General features: G+C 37.1%; 1 protein-coding gene across 1 annotated transcript in view; it reads right to left on the bottom strand.

Annotated features, from left to right (window-relative positions):
- Window positions 1-21,469, bottom strand: part of NBN (nibrin) — a 46,849-nt gene that overhangs the window by 11,513 nt on the left and 13,867 nt on the right. The window contains exons 7-12 of the mRNA XM_006859259.1: window positions 17,686-17,779; window positions 13,455-13,584; window positions 11,136-11,408; window positions 8,031-8,475; window positions 6,022-6,093; window positions 4,400-4,555 (exon numbers count right to left, since the gene is read on the bottom strand). Coding sequence (XP_006859321.1) covers window positions 4,400-4,555; window positions 6,022-6,093; window positions 8,031-8,475; window positions 11,136-11,408; window positions 13,455-13,584; window positions 17,686-17,779 — 1,170 coding nt within the window. The remainder of the gene's footprint in view (window positions 1-4,399; window positions 4,556-6,021; window positions 6,094-8,030; window positions 8,476-11,135; window positions 11,409-13,454; window positions 13,585-17,685; window positions 17,780-21,469) is intronic.

Genomic DNA, 21,469 nt, shown 5'->3' with positions numbered 1-21,469 from the left:
CTGGAGAAGGATATCATGTTTGGTAGGGTGGAGGGTCAGAGAAAAAGAGGAAGACCCCCAATGAGATGGATTGGCTAAGTGGCAGAATCGATGGACTGAAGCATGGCAATAGTAGTGAGGTTGGCCCAGGATCGGGCAGTGTTTCATTCTGCTGTACATAGGGTTGCTGAGTTGGTACCGACTCTATGGCACCTAACAACAATAACAACATTAAGCAATATGTTAAGATTACAAATAGTCATGTTTGGAGATTTAAAGAACAACTTGATCAAATGTCTTCACTAAATAGACAATCTGTCAACCAGTTTTCTATATAACTTTTCAGGAGCTCTTATAGCGTAGTGGTTATGAGTCAGGCTGCCAACCTCAAGGTCAGCAGTTTGAAACTACCAGCAGTTCCACAGGAAAAAGATGAGGCGCTCTGGTCCCGTAAAGATTTACAGACTTGGAAACCCTGTGCAGGGTCATTCTGAGTCAGAACCAAATCCACGGTACTTAGTAAAAACAAAATACCACTTTTTGTTTGAATTTCTTTAATAAACTCAAAATAAATTCCTTGGCCAAAATATATTAATATTTTTGAAGGTTTTTAAAGTGTTTCTAAAATATTTTCCAGATGTTTATATTTCTTAATAGTATTAATACTCCACTCCTGTGTCAACAGGGGAGTCCTGGTATGGGGCTGTAGGTTAATGTGCCAGACTGCAAAGTCATTTGAACTGCAAGGTCAGTGGTTCAAGCTCACCAGCTGCTCCTCGGAAACCCTATACAGGGTCACTATAGGTCGGAACCAACTCGACAGCACTTAACAACAAAACATGCCAACAGGATCGTGGTGTGGCACTACAGGATAAACACTGGACTGTTAACCACAAAAGTTGGTAGTTGAAATCTACCAACAGCTACTTGGAAACCCTATATAAGGCCAATATTTTCAGGACCAAGTTGATCGTCACTTATCAATCACAACCTATGCCAACAAAGACTATCATCTGTTCTCCTTGGGTAATTTGGCCAAGTTAAAAAAAAAAGTTGTTCTTGTTGTATGCCATCAATTTAGTTCCAACTCCTATAGAGCCACTGCATTTCCTACCCACCCACCCCAAACAAAAAAGAGTATGTTTTTGAATTCTGAATTCTTCAGCAGTAAAAATTCCCCTGTTGGCATATACTTGAGCCAATGGAAGCATAAAGCAGTGACCCTGAAAATAACTCTCTCAATACTAGAAGCTAGAAGAACAATATGAAAAACGGAAAAAAGCCTGAGATTTATGTGGGACACCATGGAGAAGAATAATTTATGGGTGAGCAGAATTTCAGACCAGGAAGTGATAATAAAAAGCATGGAGAAAATCGTCAAAGAGTTGCTGAAAGAAAACTTCCCTAACATCATGAAAGATGAGAAAATAACCATTCAAAAAGCTCAACGAAGCCCAAACAGAACAGACGCTAAAAGAAAATCACCAAGACATATCATCAAACTTTCCAAAACCAAAGGCAAGGAAAGAAGCTTGAGAGCAGCTCAGGAAAGTGGAAAACCAATAGAACTACGGTCTGATTTCTCAGCAGAAACCAGGCAGGCAAGAAGGCAATGGGATGGCATATACAAAACTTGAAAGAAAAAAAACTGTCAACCAAGAACCATATACTTAGAAAAGCAGGCTCTCAAATATGACAGCAAAATTAGGACATTTGCAGATAAACTGAAATTCAAGGAATTTGTAATAACCAGACCAACTTTATATACTAACGGGTGTTCTTTAGTTAGAACCAACAACAGAAGACAACAACCTGAGATTAACATGCATGACAATACCACTCAGAATTCAATCCATATATTGTTGATGATGTGCAGGTGAGTCAGTTCTGACTCATAGTGACCCTATGCACAATAGAACAAAACACTGCCCAGTTGTGTGCCATCCTTTCATTTGTTATTATGCTTGAGCACAATGCTGCTCCCACTGTGCCAATCCATCTCATTGGGAAGCAAAATAAACCTAACAAGACTGAAAATAGGGAATCAGAGATAACAATTTATAATGGTGTCAACTGCAAAGCAAGAAGATGGAAGAGCATTGATACAGAATTTCTAAATGATTAGAGCAAAGTAAATTTAGAGATAAAATAGATTGTTTTCAACAGGGAAAAAATTAATAGATTACAGGATAATCTCAAAGAAAATGAATATACCTTTACATCAAAATAAAAAAGAGAATCAGAAAAATTTTGTGAACATTAAAACAACAGTAATAGGGAAAATGATAATGAAACCCACAAATAAAATGAACTCAGAGCAAAAACATAGGTGGAACAAAGAACTAGTAATATCACACACATACACACATACACAAAAACACAGCAAAACGACAGCAATCAATTCATGCCTATTGATAATTACACCCAATGCAAATGGATTAAACGCACTAGTCAAAAGACAGAGAGTAGCAGACTGGATACAAACTTTTGGTACATACATACAGTGGAACACTATGGAATACTGAAGAATAATGATGAATCTATGAAACAGCTCATAAGATGATGAACTTGAAAGACATGCCGCGTGAAATTAGTCAATCACAAAAAGGCAGAAACTGCATGACAGAACTGTTGTAAAATGTTACGAAAAGATTTTCTTGCTAAAATACACATTTTATAATGGCTACTGGGGGTGGGAGGGAAGGGAAAATTAGACACTGGGTAGAAGACATCAGACATATGTTAACTTGGGTGACAGGGCAGGCAATATACACGAGGGAGGGTTATGAAGGTAGTAGACACAGAGAGGAGTGCAAGAGTTAACGTGAACAGAGGTAAATACTGTTAATTGATGGTACATGGAAGGGATTGCAATCACTGTAATGAAACAAAGTGTGATTTGTTGAATGTGGGACTGATGATAAGTTCTGTAAATCTTCACTTAATTCAAAATAAAAAAAAATTATAAAGAAAGAAAAGAAAAAGAATGTCCCTTTGAGGCTCATGGGGTGAGTAAATAAAAATGTATCAAGTGAGAGGTATTTTCATCTTCTACTCTAAATAGGAGAGATTCTTCCTGTCAAGTTCGAATCCTTTAGACTGTATCATTGTTGTTTTCGGTCATAAGTGCTGTCAAGTGGACTCTAACTCTGGAACCCTGTATAGGGTTTCCGAGGAGCTGCCAACCTTGTGGTTCACAGCCCAATGCTGATCCTACAGCACCACACCAGTAGACACTGTCACGGGAACCGGAAAATGAATTTAACCTTGAAAATATTAACGGACAGTAAATGCTTACATTAGAGCAAGAAAACGTCAATACGTCATAATCACAGCAGGATTCATACACACCACACAGAATAAAAGCAGTCTCTAACAGAAATCACTTTAAAAATAATAATTACTATACTCGGATCAATGTATAAGCACAGGAGAGAAGTTGTAGTGGTTTAGGGTTGTAGGATAAGCACTGGACTGCTAACTGAAAGGTCAGCAGTTCAAAACCACCAGTCGATCTTCAAAAACCCTACACAGGGTTGTTATGAGTTGGAACTGACTTGAATGCACTTAACAACAATATACGCTGATCAATGTATAAGTACAGAAGAGCACTTAATAGTAGTAGCTTTAGAGCAAGAAGCAAGTACCTCAGAAAAGATTACAAAAGGATGAGCAAAACCACAGTGCGATGAGATCAGGATGATTTATTTAATCACAATGGTAACATAGTGATAAAATTCTCATTTTCTTAGTGAGGAGGAACTCTGGTTTGATGGCAATACTTTATTAGATATATTTTTATTTCATTATATTTACACATGAATGGGACGTGGAGGCTCTGTATGATAAGCACTGGACTGTGAACCACAAGGTCCACAGTTCAAAGCCCATTAGCTGCTCCAAGGAAAAAAAGATGAGGCTTTCTGTTCCCGCCAAGATTAAAAAAGCCCTGGAAAACCCATACAGGTTGCTATGAGTAGGAACCGACTTGATGACACTTAACAACAATACATGGATACATGGATAGTAAAATGCCTATAATTTTTCATTATTTAATGTGCTCAGGTGTCTTTAACCAATCTACTATCTTTATAAAGGCCTGAATTACAGAACCCTCCCAGATTGTTATCAATAAACTGCTAGACTTTATCTTTACACAGCTAAGAAGCCTGGTGCTTAAGGTGGGGAAAACCAGGTAAATGCCATCTTTTAAAGAAATCAGTCCCAATGAAGTTTATTTATTCTAGGTGTTTAATGTATTCATTAACAATTACATCATGTCTTTTCTAGAGTAATTTTTAAGCAGAATAATATTATCAGTGATTGGTATAAACTGCTTTTATTACGACTTTGCACTAATCGTTATTTCTTTAAAAACATTTCAAAACATTGCCCTTTTCTGATGTAAAGAACTACCTACCTTTTTGAATTTCTTGAAATTCTTTAGTGGAGCATAATCATTACTTATAGTGGGTGGATTTCTGGAGGTGGAGTTACTAACCACCAGTGACCGAAATTCAGTCTGTATCACCTTCCTTGGAAGCATCTCACCATCAACCTGAAGTTCATCATTGTTCTTAAATGGGGGTGAAGATGAAGAAACAAGAAAGAAAAAATATACAAGGAAAATTACTTGTGATTTAGAGATCTAGGGAAAAAATTTCAACCACCTAACAACAGTTTTGTTTGTTTGTTTGTTTTTTTAAATGCTTTATTTCTGCTCTCTAAACTTCCTATTCGGAAGCAAATCATTTTTTTCTAAACCAGAAAATTATTTATTCAAATGTCCTCTAATTTAGGAATTTTTAAAAACAAACTCATCTATAATTGTTTTTGTTGTTGTTGTGAAGTGCCATCGAGTTGATTCCGACCCATAGCAACCCTGTATAGGGTTTCTGAGGAGCAGCTGGTGACCTTGAACTGCCAACCTTGCAGTTCAAATGGCTTTGTAGCCTGGCGCATTAACCCACAGCACCACACCAGGACTCATCTATAATAGAAGGCTGAAAATCATACAGTATTTTTAGTTTAATAGAATATCTTAATATCAATTTACGTTTTTGAATATATTTGATACAAAAAATCTTAGCATTGTCTGCTTCTCATTAAAAATGTACACCAAAACCATTGACCATTTTGTTCTGAAAGATTTCATAACTAAGTTTTACTGGATTTTCAATATTGTATTACTTCAAAAAACCAATCAATCATTAACTTTGGACAAACTATCTCTTCAACTGACAAGCAACTTTCTTATTTCAGAAGATTTATTTGATTTATATTAAATCAGCCTAAAGATTACTTTCTGTTATCATTCAATTACTAAATGAGATCCTTAGCTTTATGCCATTTCCTATTAACCATCTAAACTACTCCATGCTAATCATCTTAGTTGTTTTCACCACGAAACCATCTAATACACATGGAAGTTGCTAACAAGTCTAAGATAAATGAAGTCACGGAGAAGAGAAAAGAAAGCAAAAGTCAAAAGAAAAGGTTGATCTAATAGTGAAAGGATGTAACTACAATCTAACAATACAAGAGTCTAGTGCTTGTGCATTGTTTATACAGATTTCATATCTACTACTCTATGTGACAGCAAAACTCTGGTGGGAAAATACCAACCTCACTTCGTAAAGAGATGACCTGATGTTCATAAATGTGAAGATGATTGGTTCAAAGCCATGTATCTATAGACTAGCAGAGCAAGGACTTATACCAGACTTCTCTCCAGACCCTTTTTACTACATCATGTTATAATATCTATTTCCCGAGGAGATACAATCGTAAAATAGAACAAAATCATAGAAAAAGAAACAGCTAATTAGAATGTAAATCTGTGGCACTGTAGGATCAGCACTGGACTGCTAACCAAAAGGTGAGCAGTTCACAGCCACCAGCAGCTCCTTGGAAACCCTATATATGACTGTCGTGAGTCGGAACTGACTTGATGGCACTAACAACAACATCCACAGATAGAAATTGATGAGATCATAATCAAATCTTTATAAAAATTACATAATAAAATAACAACTTCCTTACAGACATTTCCTCTTTAGTTGACAACACGGACTCTTCCTTGGTCTCACACTTCTTCCTGATTTCATTCTCTTGCTAAAGAAATGAAAAATATTTGTTCTTTAAAGTATAAAATGATACCTTTCAGAATACCTGACATACTTATCATCTTTGACCTAGTGATTCCACTTTCAAACATCTTTCCTTAAATAAATTGACAGCAGTGAGAATTAAAATGTATGTAGAAAGACACATTTCAGGATGAGTAATATCAACAAACTGTTCTATAAACAATCTAAGTTCTATAAGCAACATATTTGAAGAATTTGTTGTTATTGTTATGTGCCGTGGAGTCGGTTCTGACTCATAGCAACCCTGTACAGGGTTTCGAGGTGCTAAATCTTTACAGGAGCAGAAAGCCTCATCTTTCTCCTGTGGAACAGCTGGTAGTTTCGAACTGCTGACTCTGAGGTAGGCAGCCCGATTCGTAACCACTATGCTAAAAATTGTCATAATACTATAAGCAAAAAAATTTTTCCAGATTGAATTCAGGTGATTACAGGTTTGAATAATATGGTTTAAAAAAGAACATAACAAGCTACAGACAGTTTGAAAAACTGAAAATAAGACTCAGGCACAGTTGTAATTTACCACACACGATAAACTAATAGAAGTATCCAGCCAATACTTTTCCAATGGTTTTTTAAAAATGTTGCAGCCTAACAGTGAATCTTATAGACATGCTTTATAATTAGACTCAAAAAAATAGAAAAATGAGTCTATCATGAACACATTTTAAAGACTGTCTTTCTACAACAAAGAAATTCAGCACAGACTAGAAGTATCACATTTTTGCTTTCTTAAATTTACAAAAAAGAATTGTAAATAAAAAGATATGTAATTTTTTTTGGTAACATCTTTTGTAGTTAGAAAAACTAAGTGCAATTCCTTTAATCTGTAAGTATCCACCAGGAACGCCATACAAAAAAATTCTTAAAATGATAAAAATAACCTTGTATCATGTGAATAAGTTAACTAGATTCTACCAATGTCCACTTCCTGGTTGTGATATGGTACTGTAGTTCCATAAGAAGTTACAACTGGGGAAAATTGGGTGACAGGTGTATGGTATATGGGACCTCTCCATATAATTTCTTACAATTACATTTAATCAACAGTTACCTCAAAAGAAAGAGTTACAAAGATATAACCAACATTTAAAGTAAACATATTTTTGTAACTAGTTTTCTTTCTAAAAACACAAAGCTGGAATACAATGATTTAAACTTTATTATACCGAACAGTGTATCACAAAGTTGCTAAGAGTCTAGTATAATCTATTTATTTTGTATTGCAATTTTTATTTAGAATATCATGAATGCTGCAATAATAAAATGATAAAGTAACTTATGCTATAGAATCACAGAATAAAATAATTATATTTGCTTATGTGATTATAAGCACATAAACAAAGCTTGGACATTAAGTGAATGGTCCTTTTTGGTCCATGAAAGACTGTTTAATAGCTCCCATGTCACTGGTATATGATGCTCAAATCTCATCTTTCCCAGTCTGGGAAACCAAATGCTTGAGTGACACGAGTTCTGGGAGACTGTGTTATGAAAATTGGGATTTTTAGTACCAGTTGTGGTGCTGCAGGATAATGCACTGGATCACAAGGTCAGTTTGAATCGCAAGGTGGCAGTTCAAACCCACCAGCCGCTCCTCAGAAATCCGGTACAGGATTGCTATGAGTTGGAACCAACATCAGTGTCAGATTCTGATATAATACTTCAGCCTAAACTAGCTGAATGAGAACAATCATATATAAAGTTTATTTCATTTCTTTTATGCTGTTGAAGTATCACTGTATTTTACCTCATTGAACAACAAATTCTTATACTTGATAATGGTTTTTGAAGATACTCATTTTTTCAAGAATTCATAACAAATGATCATACCGTCAATATAAAATCTAAACTAACATTCTAGGTTTTTTATTTGCAAGAATTCTCATTAAAATTGTCACTTACAGATATGTGGTTACTTTCTGGTATTGTTTCATCATTAAAAATGCCATTTGATTCTACAGTCAACCTTGGTTTTTTTCTACTGTTGACATCATCCTCTTGTTTTTTAACTCTCCTTTCACTTTCCAGCTCTGGTTTTGTGTCCTTGAGTAATTGTTCTAATACTTCATCTTCTATGGCCAAATCATCAATTTGTTTTCTTTTTTTTGATATTATTTTTTCTGCATGAGGAGATTTATTGGTGGGATTTTTCACATTCGATTTTACATCTGTATCTGTAAATAGATCATCTGATTTTCCGTCCACAGGCTCACTCTGAGATGGATGCTGTTCCTTATTTTTCCATATTGAGAAGGTAGTTGGTTGTGTTTGTTCCAAAAGAGAACAAGACATTTCTATTCTTGCTGATTTGGATGAAGACATTTCTTGATTTTCTTCATCCCTTTCCCTTATAATTTGAAAAAGGAGAGAAGAAGACAAAAACAGAAAATGAACCCAACTATGTAATTTTTCAGTTTAGCAATAGTTGTCCCTTTTTCCTGCCTCTCATATAATTCACATGTCCTCTTGATTTGATTAATAAACAATATCACTGCAAACCAGCAAATACACAATTTAAAAGTACACCATTCAACTACATTCTACTGTTATGATAGGACTGATGAGACCTGTACCTGGAGCAATATGGAGATCCCTGTTTCCTCTGCTGAAGCAGCATTAGTTGACAAACCAATGTGGAAGAAATGGAAGAAAATATAAAAAACAAAAGACCTGCTGCTATCACACACCAGCTACCTTATAATGTAAGGAACTGGTAGGCAAGGAACACTTCCCCTGGGAACAGAACCTGATGGGTTAATGAGAGCTGGATTCAGGATAACCAATCAGTGGCTAGATCCAGAATACGATAGAGATTATATACTGCACATACCATGAATATCTGATTAAGCCACAGTATTTCCAGTTGGCTGACATGCATAAGAAATTTGGATGATGAAAAAGGAAGACCATAGAAGAATTGGTACTTTGGAATTATGGTGTGGAAGAAGAATATTGAGAGTAATATGGACTATCAGAAGAACAAACAAATATTTCTTGGGAGAAATGCAGTCAGAAAGCTCCTTATAAACAAGGATGGTGAGACTTTGTCTCTTGTACCTTGGACATATTATCAGAAGGGATCAGTCCACAAAGGACATCATGCTTGGAAAAGTGGAGTGTCAGCAAAAAGAGGAAGATCCAAACTGGATGCACTGACACAGTGACAATAACAACTGGGTCAGACATAATAACAACTGTGAGGATGTCTCAGGACTGAACAGTGTTTCCTTCTGTTGTGCAGAGGATCACTATGAGTCAGAACCAACTCGGCAGCACCTAACTAAATATGACCAAGAGTTTTTCTGTAAAATGCTCATTTTCACAAACTGTATTAAGTACTAAGAGGACACAAAGCCTCCGTTCTCAGAATTACTAGATTCATGGTGATATTTTAATAGTAAGTGCTTAGCTGCTACCAAAAGGCTGGCAGTTTGAATTTACCCAGCAGCTCAGCAGAACAAAGACCAGGCAATCTGTTCCCAGAAATATTATAGCCCTCATGTCGGTTTCAAATCACAGTGACCCTGTATAGGGTTTCTGAGGAGAGGTTGGTGGATTTGAACCACTGACCTTTCAGTTAGCAGACCAGTGTTTATCCTACAGTGCCATACCATGACTCAAAACAACAACAACAAAATAAAACAAAAAAACCAAACAAAAACATACAGAGCAGTTGTATTCAAGCACAGCATTAGTGTAAGTCACAACAGACTCCCTGACACCTGACAACAATCTAATGTCAGGGTACAAGATGGACTGATTTAGACCAATAAAGAGGTTTTGTGATCACCTAGATCAGAGTTTGAACGAGGAAAAAGACATAGGTGGAACTGACATGACACGGAAAGTAAGAATCAACACCATTAGTTTGGGGAAACAGAGGAGAAAGATTATAAGGTGAACCACTAGCAAACAAACAAAACCCCAAAGCATTTAATAAGAGGGCAGAAAAAGTTTTAGGCATATTATTTGGGAAAATAGCAGGGAATTCCTAGGAAAAGTAGAAGTAAAGCTTAAAGGAGAAGCTACGGTTACACACATTGCTAATTTGTAATACAGTCATGAAAGCTTCAAGGAAGAGGACGTAAGGTATAAAGAGCAGCACAGGAAGAGGAGTCCTCAAAGGGGACCAAGAGGAGCGTAAGAGAGACAGAGGAAGCAGTACCAGACACTACCACCACAAAAACCAAGAAAGGAGACTACAAGGGGGAGAAAGGCCAGGAGCTAAATGTTACCAAAAGGTCAGGAGGATCAGAAATTTTAATTTCAGTGATGTCACTCAAGAAGAAATCATCTGGTTAAGATATACTTCATACAGAAATGGAAACATAACCACAGCCTCTTTTGTGAGAAGTTTAACAGGAACTGTAGTAAAGAAAGTAAGAAAGCAGTAACTAAAGAAGAAACCAGGTCAAGGAAACATTTTACAAAATAAAGGTGAGACAGAGCATTTGAAGACAGAAGAAAAGGATCAAAAAGATAATAAAAATGACAGAAACGGAAAAAGTAATTGATGGAACATGATCCTAGAGGATGTGAGTGAGAAGATCAAGGGGAAAGGCTTGTCTAAGCCATTTCAGAACTCAGGTGTGGCAAAGTGCTTCTTCAATAAAAGGAGAAACAGAAGAGAAGCACAGCATATGAAACAACAGACAAGCCAAGATGTAGAGAAAGGAAGAGGAAGGAGAATTGATGTTATGACTGTAGTTGTTGTTGCTAAGTGCTGCTGAGTCAGTTCTAACTCATAACAACCTTGTACAGGGTTCCCAAGGAAGGCTGGTGGGTTTGAACCACCAATCTTGCGGTTAACAGTCCAGTGCTTATTCTACAGCACCACACCAGGACTCCCGTGACTGTAGACAGGAAGCAATTAGGATATTGATTAAGAGGGAATGAAATCAAAAGGCCACAGGTTTCCCCAGTCTGCACACACACGAAAGGCACTATCATTCCACAATAATACACTAACAGTTTTTAGATACAGGAGTAGAATTATTGAACGTTTACCTCTTTTGGGCTGATGGCTGAAAGTAGTTTTTGATGGAGTTTGTCTGCTGGTGCTGAGAAGCCCGATCTTTATGTTTATTTACACCTGGAAATTTAGTTGGTGAAAGCTGATAGTTTGGTAGTTTCGTACTAAGCAGAGAATGTAAGACTAGGTTATTATCACTACAACTTGTTTTGGGAGGTTCCTTTATAGTAGATGTTTCCTGTGAAAGCATTCTGAATTTTTGTTCCCTTCTGGAGATTTGGATTTCTTTTGGCCTTTCACTGAAATCCATACTGTAGCAAAAGAAAAAAATGTCAGGTAAACAATCAAAGTTAACAGCAGTTTTCATCTAGAAACAAACTGCTTTAAACAGTTCCAATGACCCAGGGCTTTACAAGATATTTACCTTTAGATAATAATTCACTGAATATATTTCACCATTGCAAAAAAGGTTGCTGCTTTGTCCTCCAAGCTCCCTGAAGGATGGCACTTTGCTCTTCATATACCCTACTGCACATATTCCCAGGCATGCTCTCACCACACACGTAGAATAACAGCTTAGTATCCTATTGTGGGAGTCCTGGTGTGGTGCTGTGGGTTAATGCGCCAGACTGCAAAGCCATTTGAACTATAAGGTCAGTGGTTCAAGCTCACCAGCTACTCCTCAGAAACCCTATACAGGGTCGCCATGGGTTGGAATAGACTGGATGGTACTTAACAACAACAACAACAACATCCTATTATGACACCATTATCACCAATTTTGTCCAATTAAACTTGGTAATAATCCTAGGTAAGTTTTGTTCTGTTGAAATTTAAAGCATTGTAGCTAAAAAAAATATAAAAATCCATAGGAAAAAAATGAAAGAGAATCAGAAAAACAACAATCTCCTATCCTTCTAGTACCATATATAATGGAGTATTTAAGCTCACTTTGCATATTTTAGATGGTTCTACCCCATCCAGATGGCAGTCTCTAAAACAGAATACGACTATGGCAGTGGTGGCTGTCTACCGCCAAGTTGGTTCTGACTCATAGCAACCCAGGATAGGATTTCTGAGGCTGTAAATCTTTGCAGGAGCAGAAAGCCTTATCTTTTTTTCTGAGGAGGGGCTGGTGGATTCGAACTGCTGACCATGCCTTTATCAGCCCAATGTGTAATCCACTATGTCACCAAGACTCCTTAGAATAAAATGTTAGACTACCATAAATATTTCAAACACAAAATACATAGTTCAACAACCCATGGTTGAAAAGATATTACCTTTGATTCTTATTTCACACACACAAAAAAAACTAGGAGTAAAAGTGTTGTTCAAGTGACTTTGAAAAGTTTCTCTTTTAAAAGTTAAATCTCAATATACAATGTATGTAAACTAAAAATTAAGATAAATATGGTCTAATATAGCAATATCACTGGTATCCTTCAATACGAATCCCCTCATTATATAATATTTAAAATATAATGGTCTCAAGTGAAAGATACCAGAGAATATGAAAGAGCTACCACTGTTTTCCTCCTAAAGAATTCCGTCTTTCAGATAGAGACCCATTGAAAATCTACCTTTACAATCAAATACCATTTACTTAGATGTCCAGGTAGACACAGATAAAGTAGCTCCAAAATTATAATATTCAAAAAAAGTCAACATCATATAACACAAATTTATTTCAGATACATTTCACCAGTCACATAGTAGTAACATTTTAAAGTTTTTAATGGCATTTGTATGGAATACTAATTATAAAAAAATGAATAAATAAAAAACACCCATTGTATCCTGAGATAGGGGTTGGCAAACCATGGCCTGCAGGTCAAATCCAGTCAATGAATGACCTGTATTTGTAAATAAAGTTTTATTAGGATACAGTCGCATATTGGAGCTCTGGTAGCGTAGTGGTTATGAATCGGGCTGTGAACCTTAAGGTCAGCGGTTTGAAACTACCAGCTGCTCCGCGGGAGAAAGATGAGGCTTTCTACTCCCGTAAAGATTTACACCCTCGGAAACCCTGTACAGGGTCGCTATGGGTCGGAACCGACTCGATGGCACTTAACAACAACAACAACAACAGCTGTTTTTATGCTACGATGGCAGAGCTGAGTAGGTGCAACAGAGACCAACAGCCTGGAAGGCTGAAAAAATTTACTCTCTGGCCCATTACAGATATAATTTGTCGACCTCTGTTCTAAGACATTATTTTCCCTGACATCCTACTCTTTTATGCTGTGTTTCCCAAGAGAGGTGCTAATAAAGACACTGCCTTTATTTCCTGCATATCCTATTAATTTATTGATAAACTACTAACAATAAGTTTATTATCAAAGATATTTTACCAGGTATCGGCTTGTTCTGATTCTGTGTCAGCAACACATGTGGTAGTATTCACAGGGACCCTCGGCATTAGTTTTCCATTCAATGACAAGCCTTGGGAAAGGCTTGGTCCAGGAGTTGTTGGCTTTAATCCTATAAACCACACAACGGAAAAGAATCAAACTGCTAATACATGATGGACATATGGTCACTTAAAATGTCTAGACTGCATCATGTTGAGGATATTGATGGGGTAAGATCATATATGCTTGTCTCTGGTTAGTGGAGTCAACAAATGCTTAATGAAATAGCCTTAGTGAACTGTTTCTTGTCATCTATGACAGTCCTATTTAAACCAAATAATTTTAAAGTAACCTTGACTCTTTTGTGATAAAAATACTAATGTAAATAAAAATAAAATTATGCTTTCAGCAGACTAAACAGAATTTTTCCCCATGCATGTTATCTTTATATTATCATCTATGCGAATAAGAATCAATGTGAATTTTATATTTAGAAGGAATATGCCATTTAAATGAAGACACTTAAAAGTTTTAGATATACAATTTAGGCTAATCCAGAAAACCATACTGATTACCTCATCATTTTACTTAATTCAAGTATCATCTTAGTTCTACTGTCAGTCTTCTGATACTTGAACCTCTGCCACTGAATTAAGTATCCCTCATTGCTGCTCCCACACCTCTCTGTGCTAGACTCTATGAACACATACATCCATACCAAAATCCCTAGTAGAGTTATTTAACTTCTCTCTGCTTTACATTCTTTATCTATAATATGGAGGTGATTATAGTACCTTCCTTGCAGGATGGCTTTGAGGGCAAAATGAATTAATATATGGATGGTGCGTGTGTTCATCTGTGTTAGCTGCCAATAAGTTGGCCCCCGACAAATGGCAACTTCATTTGCTACAGATTTTTTTGGCTGCCATCTCTACTGAAACAAAACAGTTCACCAGGATTTTCTTCCTCAGAGCTGCTGTGTGGGTTTGCTTTTAAACATTGATTTTTTTTTTTAATAACCTTTTATTGCGAATTGATTGAAGGTTTACAAAGCAAATCATCAGTTTTATGTTCAAATGATACACTTTTTCCATCTCGAATGCAATCCTCTCAATGAAACATCACTTATTCTATTCCTCCTTGTGTTTTGTTTCCATTCCCCCTTCTTTCTCAACCCTTCTGAATTTTGTCCTTAGGTAAATGTTTTTCTTCTTCTCTTGAAAACGGCTGACCCATTCTAGGGTGTGCATACCTCATTAGTGTTGTTGTCCCCCTTATATACTGATCTATTGCTTGGATGAAAACTGAGCCAGGGGGTGACCTGAAGAGTGACCTGAAGGGTGAACAAAGGCCATAGTCTCAGGATTCCACCAGTCTTAGCCAACCAGTAGGCCTGGGTTTTTTTTTTTTGGTTTTTTTTTATGATTTTGAGTTTTGTTCCATATTTTGTCCCACTTTCTCCAGGACCTTCCAACATGATCTCTGAGAGCAGTTGGAAGTGGCAGCCAGGCACCATCTAGTTCTTTAGGTCTCAGTGTCGTCAAGACTAATGGTCACATGTTCCATTAGTCTACTGAACTACTAATTGTCTCCAAACATCTTCAATGTTCACTCTTCTTTCCTCTGAACAAGGAGAGACCAATAGTTATCCCTTAGATGGTTGTTCATGAATTTTTAACATCCCAGTCACTACCCACCAATATAGGATGTAGAACATTGTCTTTGTGGACTGTGCTATGCTAATTGACAATGGTGTCCTAGAGACTATGGTCCTGAGCCCCCAGGTCCAGTAAATTATTCCCTAAAGGTGTTTGGTAATGTCTAAGAAGTTTTCATATTGCCCCTATATACTCCACCACATTCATGGATATGTTTGCAGCAATGGCAAATACTCATGTACAAACATCCTCTGTCAAACCTTTATGTATTTCTGGACATACTCCCACTCTCCCTCCATACCTGTTCAGCCTGGGTCTCTGTCTATGTATTTGTTATTTCAGGATTATGTACATAACAGTATTTACCTCTGTTTTAACTTTGGCACTCTAATCCATGTTTAACCCCTGCCTTCATGCTGTGTTTGAACCACCAACCTTTGGGTTAGTAGCCAAATGCAAACAGCTTATACCACCCACAGCACTTCGAAGCTTGCTACATAGTACACACTATGCAAGTGTTAGTTGCTACCATTATCATCACTGATGCTATCTTGTTGTTGTTAAGACCGTGCAAATTTATAATGGGTAGTGGGAGAGCAGTTTCTCCAATATTGCCCCTGTTGGTGTCCATGCTGTAGTGATCTCTCTAAGGCTGCAGAGTTGGTTCTTAGCTTTCGTTAGTAATAGATTTCGGAAGAATATTTATTGTATAACAATCCCACCAAAATAAGTTATCTGGCTACTTATGAAACCTCATAAACACTGAACTTTTCTATGTTTGAATGTTTTCTATAACTAGATACAAACATACTAGTGTATTCAGTTGGAAAGGATTGATATTCGGTGAATAAGTTTGCTTATTCAAATCACATAACATTAGGATGCACATTTTTTAACACATGCCTTTCCTTCTATATCTGTTTCCAGTCATCACTACATAGTTCTCAACTTTATACATATATAAGCAATCTGTACTTCAGTATAATCATATAATAATATCTTGGGCTTAAGAGTCTGCTAGAATCAATTGCATGCAATGCGATCTTGGGCAAATATTCTAACCTTTCTGTAACTCAGTTCCCTGATCTATAACATGCAGATGATGTCATTATCACAAAGAAATGTTTTCCAGATTGAACTTTGTTGATTTCTGTAAGGAATCTACTCTAGTCCCACCACACTCAAGAGACTCTAGTTTAATCAATATTACAAATAATTATTACTAATGCTTTATGCACTTAACCAGTCCCTGATGAACCAGTCCTTTCAAAGCTAGTTTAACACATTTAACATTTAACCAGGGCTGCAGAGTATATAGCCACTCAGCCAGTGCAGTTCATGGGTGCCTTTCAAAGGATGACAACGTGAATGATAGCTCTTGGAGTGTACATGCACTGGTCCTGTTCTAATCTGTCTCTCTTAACAAAATACAGTAAGTGCTAACAAAATCACTAGAGAAAGAAGCCAGGAGGCAAATAAATGCATACGGGAACAAAGACTGAATGCTTTGACAGCTAGGCAAAGGAGAAAAGTTACTATGGAGAATAAATATAAAAATGATGAAGGTGAAAAAGGAGGAAGATGAAAATTTTTAAAAAATCTTTATGATGACAGCACCAGTTTATGTTCAAGAAAGTTACAGGAATCTAACTGACTAAAATGTAATAGTAACTGCCTCTAAGTACACTGGCTTTCATGGCCATCAACTCTGAAATCATTATAATATGCAGTCTGCATTTCAGTAAGTGGTCCCCACTATCTCCCCGTTACTCCAGGCCAATCACTATACTAAATAATTGATTCTGATTCCTCCAGAGCCAAGTTCTGCTGGGTCTAACTCTAAAATAAATTCTGAATCTGTTCCTTTTTCTGCACTCTACCACTATCACCCTGGGTGGTCCAAGACACTAGGCTCACTGGTATCCCTACCTCCAACTGGACTCTTGCATGTGACTGCTGACCTAAAGGTTGGCAGCCGAAATCTGTGCAGCTATAGAGTAGAAGAAAAGGATTGGTAATCAGCTTCCATAAAAATGACAGCCAAGAAAACCCTATGGAACAGCTGTGTTCTGTAACAAATAGGGTTACCTTGATCAAAATCAACCTGAGAGCAGCTAACAACATTGGAGCCTATTTTCCACACAAAAGCCATGGTGATCTATTCATTCTACCACCCAGATCCTCAAATGGTTTCCTTATTCTGGTCATTCAGGACATGAGACTCAAGGGCCACACCCTCAGTAAGACCTTCTCCAACCACCCTAGTCACTAATATTTTATCTTTCTCTTCGTAATTGCTCCTACCAGAAATTACCATGTGTGTTTGTTTATTGTATGAATCCTGACCTCTAGAATACAAGCTCACAATAAGGACCTTGTTAATTTGGTTAGCACTGTATCTCCAACACTAAGCATAGTGCCTGATACATAGAAGCCACAGATAATATATCAATGGATAACAGATACGTTTCAAAAGACAGGGAATATGGATAATCCCGGGAAGAGTAATATGCTTAATATAATTTAAATAATTCACATAACAAAGTTACCAAAGAATTAAGTGTTTTAATTACCTGTACTGGGCTGTCCCTGAGGATCACAGTAATGCTCTGTAGTCATGAAAACAACTGCCAATCCAATTTCAGATTCAGGAATAGGTCTAAGACCCTGCCTATTAGAATAAAACAGTTTAAGTGTAACAGTATATTAAAACCAACAAATAACTATTAAGATGTTGTTAAGCTGTATCAACCTTTTTTGGCCTCTTAAACAGGTGTGGTTCTGTGGATTAGTGTGCCATAGACTGCAAAGCCATCTGAACTGCAAGGTAGGTGATTGAAGCTTACCAGCTGCTCCTTGGAAACCCTATATAGGGTTGTTATGGGTCAGAATTGATGTGATAGCACTTAACAAAAACAGGTTGACAATTTTATGGATGAAGAGAATTTTATCTACAGGTGGATAGTTTGTATTTTAAGTGACAGCCTTTCTAAAACTATAAAACTACCTTTCAACCTCCCCCCACCCCCCGCCAAACACACACAAATAGACCAGGGACAAAGCCTATAGGACTAAATGTCAACTCATGATTCAGGCATCAATCTCTGAGCAACCTTTCTTGGTTGCACTCTAGTTGCCTTCTTACCACAGGGCCTTTAAACATGCTGCAAGACAGTGTAAAGTAATGGTGAAGAGCATGGAATCTGGAACTTGAATGCCTGGGTTCATATCTTGGCTTCTCTTCTCATTATCTGTTCTACTGAAACTCCTTTCTGTTAAAGGTCCCTCATCAGTACAATGGCTGTGTGAGGATTACAAGTCTTAATACGCTTGTTGTTGTTAAGTACCATGGAGTCGGTTCTGACTCACAGTGACCCTGCACAGGGTTTCCAAGGCTGTAAATCTTTATGGAAGCAGAAAGCCTCAGCTTTCTCCCATGGAACAACTGGTAGTTTCGAACTGCCGACCTTGGGTTAGCAGCCCAATTTGTAACCACTACGCTACCAGAGCTCCTTCTTAATACACTAGAGGGCTTCAAAAAGTTCATGTAAAACTGCAATTAAAAGATAATGGATTTTTTTCCCAAGAATTTTTGAATACAGGTTTTAGAACAATATCTGTTATAGAGTATTATCTGTTGATGTTGTTAAGTGCCATCGAGTCAGTTCCAACTCATCACAACCCTGTATAGGGTTTCCAAGGAGTGGCTGGTGAGCTTGAATCGCTGACCTTGTGGTTCAAACTGATTTTGCAGTCCAGTGCATTATCCCACAGCACCACACCAGGATCTAGCTAAAGTATTGTTGCAGTTGTACTGCCTGACAAATCCTTTTTCTGAGTCTTGGCTCTTTTACGTCATATGTAAAATATTACCTCACAGAGGCCTTCTCTATTTACAATAAGCTTCTCTTCTCTGTCCTATTACTTGATTTCCTTTAAACACATTTGTACTTATCTGTTTACTTGTATTTTATTGGCTAGTTAATAAGCTCCTATATGTAAACAACCATGGCTCTCTTTTCTACCACTGTACCCCCAGGGCCTAAAGCCATAGGAAATATTTGAAGTCATGGCAAGATTGTATTTTGGTGTACACAACTATCTTTTTGGCAGCATGCAATAAACCTCATTTAAATAAAATATTCATGGGATAGATGACTGAAATTTTACTTTGCATTTCAGCAAACGCATATGAAAAAAGAAATCAACATGGTCGTATATATACCTAGGACAGGAAAGAGACACCTTTGGTGAAAAACTGCATATAAATACCTCTGTTGTTACATGTTACAGAGTCGTTTTCAACTCATAATGAGCCTGTATTGAGTTTCCAAGGAGCAACTGGTGATTTGAACAGGTAACCTTGCAGTTAGCAGTCCAGTGTTTATCCTACAGTGCTACACAAGGCTCTCAGGACTTTTGAACAGGTGTAATGCAGCACACTCTGAAACCAAACTCCCTCTTGAAAATTTGTAAGCCATTCCCTTCGTGTCTTTATAGCACCCCCATTTTAGGTAGCCAATGTGTAAGTTGCCCGTCCCTATCACCCCTGTGTACAGAGGGAAAGGATGAAGACTCCTCCCCTCTAAATCGGTATTTTGAGCTACTATATCCATAAGTATGGGTCAAGTTCATCAAATTGTAGCAATTGACACTTGTTTCCTTTACCAAAATTTATCATCTTCTAATCGAGTTGTGATCATCAAGCCATCGAAGCTGGGTCAAATGGGTACTATCTACAAGTTTGGGTGTTCTTGTGCATCTCCCCTCACTTCATATCATCTGCACGCTTCACTTTCAGCCCTAGCCCTCTGTCCATAGGCTCAGGAGTCCTCAGGTCTCACCATACTTCGGACCAACTAGCCCTTCCTCTTCTCTCTCTCATTTCCACGTTGACGGGGGTCCATGGAACATGGTTGAATTCAGCCCATTATCTTCATTGATGCCTTACCATTGACTCTTGATCTTATGCTACTTCTTGAAATGACTGAATATCAACCATTTCTTTTTGTTAATGGTAACTTTGTGTTTTCCTTCCATCTTTTTTTGGTGTTTTCTGAGTCAATCAGTATTTTGCCCACAGAATCCTTTAATACTACAAGGCGAGGCTTGAAGTTTTTTCTTCAGTTCTATCAGCTTGAGAAATGCTGAGCAAGTTCTTCCCTTTTGGTTTTCTAACTCCAAGTCATTGCACATTTCATTATAGTAAGTACTTGATCTTGGTTTCTCATGTTGCCCTTTGAAATTTTTTGTTCAGCTCTTTTACCTCCTCATTTGTCCCATTTGCTTTAGCATCTTTATACTGGAGAGTAAGTTTCAGAGTCTCTTCTGACATCTGTTTTGGTCTTTTTTCTTCCTTCTTGCCTTTTTTAACTTTCTACCTATATGATGTTCTTGATATCTTCCCATAACTCTTCTGGTTTTTGGTCATTAGTGTCTAATACATTACATCTTTTCTTGAAATGATCTCTAAATTCATGTGTGATATGTTCAATGTCATATTTTGGTTCTTGTAGACTTGTTCAATTTCCTTCAGCTTCAGTCTGAACTTGCATATAAGCAACTCTTAGTCTTCTACAGTCTGTTCCTGGCCTTGTTTTGGCTGATGATATGGAACTTTTCCACCATGTCGTCTCATAAATGTACTCAATTTGATTTTTGTATATTCCATCTAATGAAGGCCATGCTGTTGAAAAATGGTATTTGCAATAAACAAGTCATTGGTGTTGCAAAATTCTATCATGGGATCTCCAGCATTGTTTCCATCTCCAAGGTCACATTTTCCAACTACTGATCATTCCTCTTTGTTTCCAACCTTTGCATTCCAATCACCAGTAATTATCAATACCTCTTGATTGTATATTTGATCAATTTCATACTGAACAAGTTGGCAGCAATCTTTGATTTCACCAGCACTGGCTTTAAAAGTTGGTGCAAAAATTTGAAAAATAGTTGTTTTAATTGTTCATTGTAGGTGTACAGATATTATCCTATCACACACAGCATTATATTTCAAGGTAGATGTAAAAATGTTCTTTCAGTGATAAATATGACACTATTCCTCTTCGATTTGTTATTCCTAGCATCGTAAACCATGCGATTGTCAGATTCAAAACAGCTAACACTATCCACTGCAGCTCACTAATGCCTAGGATATTGATGTTTATGCATTCCATTTCATTTTTGACAACTTTCAATTTTCCTAGATTTATACTTCATATATTCATTCCATGTACTGATATTTATAGCTGTTTCTCCTTATTTTGAGCTATGCCCCATCAGCAAATGTTATGTCCTGAAAGCTCAACTCTACTTTGAGGAAGCAGCTCTTCCCGTCATATTTTGAGTTCCTTTCAA

The sequence above is a fragment of the Chrysochloris asiatica genome, unplaced genomic scaffold (assembly GCF_000296735.1).
Source record: "Chrysochloris asiatica unplaced genomic scaffold, ChrAsi1.0 scaffold00031, whole genome shotgun sequence".
NCBI lineage: Eukaryota > Metazoa > Chordata > Mammalia > Afrosoricida > Chrysochloridae > Chrysochloris > Chrysochloris asiatica.
Note: the sequence above shows the minus strand (reverse complement) of the source record. Positions and strands in the feature narration are given on the sequence as shown.